Raw genomic sequence first — 6,000 nt, 5'->3', positions numbered from 1 at the left:
TGTATGCAATCAAAATATTCGTGTATAAAGTCGATGTTCAGGAAATGATTGCGACTACTTTAATGTTTAAATTTTGAATTTCAAATGCTACAACCATTGTACGTAGTATAAGCAATCGAAGAATTCTTAGTATAGTTTAAGAAATATTAAACTCATATTGAACGTTGCAAAATGAGCAATGCGGTAATAACTAATATTGTCGTTAATTGATGTTAATAATAAAGCAAAAGTAACACTCAATCTTTGTCTTGTACTTTTGAATAACGCAACGATGCGAGATTGACTTTTTTGGTAATAATTATCATTCTAAAGTTAACATATATTAATAATGCGAACGTAGATATAAAACTTGGTTCGTATTATACATCAAAAATTAAATTGCGAAGTTTGAGTGACAGAGGTTCAACATAAAAAATAAATTTCAAAAGGAATGTCCGGTTTTAGACCAGCTACCGCGAAAAAAATTAAAAAAAGCAATATTTTTCATGCAGTTTTTAACCTTTTATGCATCATCGGTGTGTAAAAACTAAAAAGGAACACGGAAATATGCTAATAATCACAATTACACAATGGTTCTTCATTCAATAAAGTTATTATCCTGCGGGGTTACGTTACACAAACATATTCTAGCTGACATACCTTTAAGGACATTGTATGAAATATGCTGAAGGTCAAAATATAAGTAGCTGAGCTTTAATTTTTCTTTAATTATAATTACTGTGTAATCTTAATTGCTACATTTTGGAATCATAACTTATTCAGGAAATGTATTGATTTCTTTAGTTCAGTTTTTGTTTTCTCTTTATCGGATATAATTGTACTGTCTGGTACACTTATGAGTATTTTGTTTTAAGAAAAATTTAATCCAAAATTTATGCATTAACTTTAAAACTTAGTTTTTTTTTAATTTATTAAGAAATGTTTTCTCTGTAACAATTTCAACAGATTCTATTTAGTCGTTCTTAAAGGATAATAACCCTCTATGCGTCATTGTCCCCTTTCCATCCGGTCTATTCGCGATTGTTAGAAAGGGGTCGGCAGAATTAATTAATTCCTTCCTTTTAAATACAATTGCAAATGGTTGATATATAAGGAATTATTATTGACTTGTTTTAAAGGAGTTATTAGACCTCTTTAGAATAACGTTTATTTAAGTAATATAAATGTTGTTTATTTACCTATCTATACAAGTGCATCTATATAAGTTGGAAATAATAATGTTTCGCTAACATAATGTGTTTGCGTTGCTTATAATGAAAATCCAATTTTTGATGTTTGTATGTCCTACAAGTCCGCGTTTGTTCCGGGTAATGTACCGAAAAGCTGGACTAATTTTGACAGCACTTTGACGGTAATGTAGCTGATGTAAGCAGGCTTTATATTATAGGCTTTTTTCTACGGCGACTAAGTCGCGTGCAACCGCTAGCGTATAATAAACTATGCATCGTAGTCAAATAAACGTGGGTAAAAATGTCAATACTGGAAGTTACATATTACAAGTTTAATGCAGAGTCAATTAAATTCTAAAGAAACAGTACGCTTTAAATTAAATTAAATATATATTTTAAATATTTTGATGATATGCATGCGTAATAGTAAGCCACGAGAAAACTGAAGAGTCACATTCAGCGATTAAATAGGAAGTAAAAATAAAAGAAACATTGCAAAATTGCGATACAAAACAACATAACAATTGGAATGTAACAATCATAATGTAGGTTACAAAATATTTTTATTATGTTTTGACTTACGCATATCAAAAATCGGCAGCCTCATATTTCTAGCACGGGATTGTAGTTCACATTAATTATTCAGTCAAGTCAGTGTTACACTTTGCGGGGTAAAATTACAGGTTAACTTGGTATCAAAGCATAGAGTGCGCGATGTTTATAAAAATGGTCGAAGTTGTGATGTACCGGGCTAGGGCTGTGCGCATGCGCGGCCTGCGACCGCCGACTGCGGCCGGCCTCCACACTGCGTCGCTTTCAATAACTAACAATATCGTACTCTAGGGTTGACAACCCGACATTATGGGATAATTTTACGTAAGATCTGTGACATTTCAGTCTTAAATAATTTAATAGGGCTTCATTGTTGAAAAAATAACAGTAACATATTTAGGAATGGATACACGTATTACTCTGAAGTAATTGTTACCTTTATCATCCCGTCTGCTTAACTGTAATAGAGTAAAATTACTTTAAGTCGAGTCAGAGTCAGTTTCAGACATTGAACACAGTTATCTTAGTAGCTTGAAAGCATTTTGTTGTTGGTGATACAGGATTTTATTCTTCTATCCACAAATTATATACAGCCTCAAACTGTAGAAATAATTTAATTAAAAATAATTTAAAGTTTCGAGTTCGAAAAAATAAGTGATGTCAACCCTAGAGACTATTTAGTCATCTTTACAATCGTTAATTCACGTACTAGCAACAGTCGTCGGTTCCGCTCGAAATCTTCACAATCAGAACCAATTTGGGAGCAATATTATTTTTAACAGCCAAAGTGACAATTAATAGACAAATCGTAGCATTTAATTTAGACGAATGGGTTTCTAATTTAAATCAATTGACGTCGCGAATCCGAAAACAATGTTATAAACGACAAATAGTCTTCAATAACATTTCTATTAATAATAAATCATAGCTAAAATAGATAATTTTTGCAATATTATGAAACATATAAAAATTACTCCGCACCAGTGGAAATAATGTCGCGCGCGGCCAAAATTTGTGAGTCTAAACGCGCCCGTGGAAAGAGGTCTAAAGGTAAGATTATACTAAGATATAAATTCCAACATAAATATCGGGCTTTCTAAGTTTTTAGTACAGTTAATAGAAACACTAAAATTAACTATGTATCAACAATAATCTGTGATAAAAACATTTACGGTTTTACTTTATTTAGATATAGAATTGCAAAATAAATTTAAATAACAATTTATCAAATGTTTTAGTTTATTTTATTTTTAATTAAATTTTTACACATACATACATTATCCTGTTTTTGGGATTTTTTCAATGACACTAGTACATTTTTACGTCAACCACAATTTTCAAATCTCAAAAACGGTCTTAATTATAATTGTCAAATTTGTATCAAAGCTACATCTTTAGTTATAAATCTATGGTAAGATACTTTTACACCTTACACCCAACACGTGCATCTCGAATAGTGCTGAATATGCATCCAACAATGAAGTTATGCTTTGACTGTAATATGATAATGTCGCCGGGCGAACCAAATTATCAAGGAATATAAAGACAAAAAACAAATTATATTGGCACACTTAATCTTATTCTACGCAGATTGCGCTGATGACTACAAAACTCATAAAAATGTTAATAAAAAAAACCGACTAAAAAAAAATTGTGAACCTCTTTTTTAGTCGGTTAATAAAGTAATTGTTACTATGGCATGTATGTGGTATCCATTTTTTTCCTTATATATTAAAATAACCACTTTTACATCAATTAGTTAATGATTTGTACAAATTATTCGTTTAGTCATTAACAATTATTAAATTTCCTCAAAAATTATATTTATCTGAAGGAAATCCCTTACACGTGCAAAAACAATAACAATAAAGGAATGTTCGACTCGTAGTTAGGGTAAAATGCAAATGACAAGGAAATTAATTCCCAAATGGGAATTTCTATTAACAAATTTTTAACAATTTATAAAAAAATATTGAGGTGAGCCAAATTTCGGATTTTCCAGAAACGGCTTTTTCTAATTATATACTGAAAAATCACTTAAGGAAAAATATTGTCAAAACTAAATTTACTATTTTGTATACCAAACAAACGTAGACGTGGGTAGAACAAAAAGAAAAAAAAAGAAATAGCAGTTTAGTGAGCATAGTTAGTAATATATAATCTACACGGTTCTTGTTAACTAAACTGTTCCTTACAATCCCAACTTTGATATCAAACTTCTCATTGTAAAGAAATTGTAAGGGGTGGGTACCTATTCTAAATTTGTCGACTTGGCACATCGTGCGCAAAAATACTGTTATTCCCGACGTGCCAACTTATGCACAGGATCCTAAAAGTATTATAACAAGATCCAGCAGTTCCTTATCAATGCCTTTCTTAAATCACGATCTTCACCAACAATGAGACTATTTATCCAAATAACTACTTAGTCATCTGACTTATGTAACAGTTGGTGTATTCATTATGATAAATTATATTTAGGTATGCTATTAAACTTATACTCCATACGCCAAGATAAATATAAAGATAGAACAGATTTGTGTTTGTTCAAAATAAAATCAAAAACGATTGAATCGATTCAAAAATCCATGGTTTTTTCTTTAAACGAAAATTATGTTTATAAAATGAAACTTTACAGTGATAAACTTATTTGGTTATCTATTTTATAGCAGTGTTTAAATTTTTTAACATTAGGTTCGACATAAAAACTCTAAAGAACCGTATGGCTTCAGCGAAGCCTTTCTGATATTTTTATAGACTCCCTCTTTATAGCTTTATATATATATATATATATATATATTGATATCAATATTGAATAATTATTATATAATACGCAACGAAGATATTACTTATTTGATTATATTAACTAAAATTAAATAATTGTACATACCTCGTATTAAGTTAATGTTTATACGACAAAGAATATTATTCACTATATACATTATTTATAATTATGAACTAAGAATAGAATATTTTTCAATTAATTATTATACTTCATAACAATTTTCACTTCAAAAAATTATTTTAACATGACATATGTGTAAACAAATGTTTTGAACGTACCTGCGTCAGCTGTGTCCATAGAAACTAGAATATGTTTGCACATTTTTGATGTTATCAAAATATAATTTTATTTAAAAAATTTAAAAGTTAATTATTAGGTGCCAGTTCTAATCTTTTGTATTTTATTTATTTATAATCTGTTTTGTTCGCGGAAGCTGTCTCGTGGCGCGTTCCCGCCGCACACTGCGCTTGCCACTCGCCTGTGCACTGTGGCAGCCCTGTCAATCTTACAGTCTTTTATTACGTGTACAAATATCGCTCTCTATCAAAATAAATGATTTAAATAAATGTTACTGCCTAATTTTTTGCACATTTTATTACTAACAACATCGTTTGGAAGTTATATAAATACAATTTATATGGATTTATTTTTAATTGCAGGTTAAGCAAAAGCGTGTGAAAACGGATTATGATGTTACTAATACAAAAATCCATTGATTTTTTATTTATTTTATAAGACTTAAGCACATATCAGGGTAACGTCATAATTTAGTAATTTAAATTTTTTTGCTTAATTAGGAATAATTGACAGAGTATAAAATACAAAGTAATGTCTTATTATCTTATGTCTTGAACTTAAAAATGAACTATTGAGTGATGATCCATCTATTGGCCTTGATGGAATAGTAATAAAAATGTGTTACGTAATAGAGGCGAGCAGGTGTGTTTAATTGCCACCCTGTGCCCCCGGATCACGCCACGTGGCCCCATAAGCTGTTTTTTTGTAGGCCACGTGGTGGGATCCGGGGGTGAGAAAGTGCCTTTTTATCAATCAGATTTATTTGTGGAATAAGTACTCAAAATAATGAATATTTTCGCCTGTCACAAGGCTACAGTCAGCTGCAAAAATATATACGCATTTCCAAAGCTTCACAAACTTGTATACTGAGATTGAAATAATCCAGAGTTCAAGAGTCAGCACGTTTTGAAGACCACACTGCGACAAAACTAAAATAAAAGAAACAGCGAATAACTGCTGATAGGTAAAGGCTCAGGTATCTGGCTTAGTGACTTCATGTCAATGCTATTCTGCTATGCAATGGGAATTTACAAGACTTGTGCTACACGATAAATGCATAACTCTATTTAGTAGTCTGAACATCGGATGAGTCGCTGCGCTGGACACAATTTTAGGTACGCCAGGCATAGTTTTAGAGGAACTACTTAGTAATTCATTTAAGGGAATCTGGACGCGGGAAAGACGTACTGCGCAGTG

General features: G+C 30.8%; 1 protein-coding gene across 4 annotated transcripts in view; it reads right to left on the bottom strand.

The window, feature by feature from the left end:
• The window catches only part of LOC106124987 (protein rolling stone), a 13,321-nt gene extending 8,342 nt beyond the window's left edge, over nt 1-4,979 (bottom strand). Inside the window, exon 1 of one of the 4 annotated variants that reach the window (XM_013322059.1) lies at nt 4,785-4,979. In XM_013322059.1, the coding sequence (XP_013177513.1) occupies nt 4,785-4,827 (43 nt within the window). In that variant the 5' untranslated portion in view covers nt 4,828-4,979. Of the gene's footprint in view, nt 1-1,751; nt 1,957-2,997; nt 3,034-4,611; nt 4,704-4,784 lie in introns of those variants that run through there. The other 3 variants (XM_013322058.1, XM_013322061.1, XM_013322060.1) reach the window with 3 other exon arrangements.
• Nucleotides 4,980-6,000: the final 1,021 nt, after the last annotated feature.

Source organism: Papilio xuthus, unplaced genomic scaffold (genome assembly GCF_000836235.2).
Source record: "Papilio xuthus unplaced genomic scaffold, Pxut_1.1 DF825946.1, whole genome shotgun sequence".
NCBI lineage: Eukaryota > Metazoa > Arthropoda > Insecta > Lepidoptera > Papilionidae > Papilio > Papilio xuthus.
This window is presented reverse-complemented; position numbering and strand designations above follow the sequence as displayed.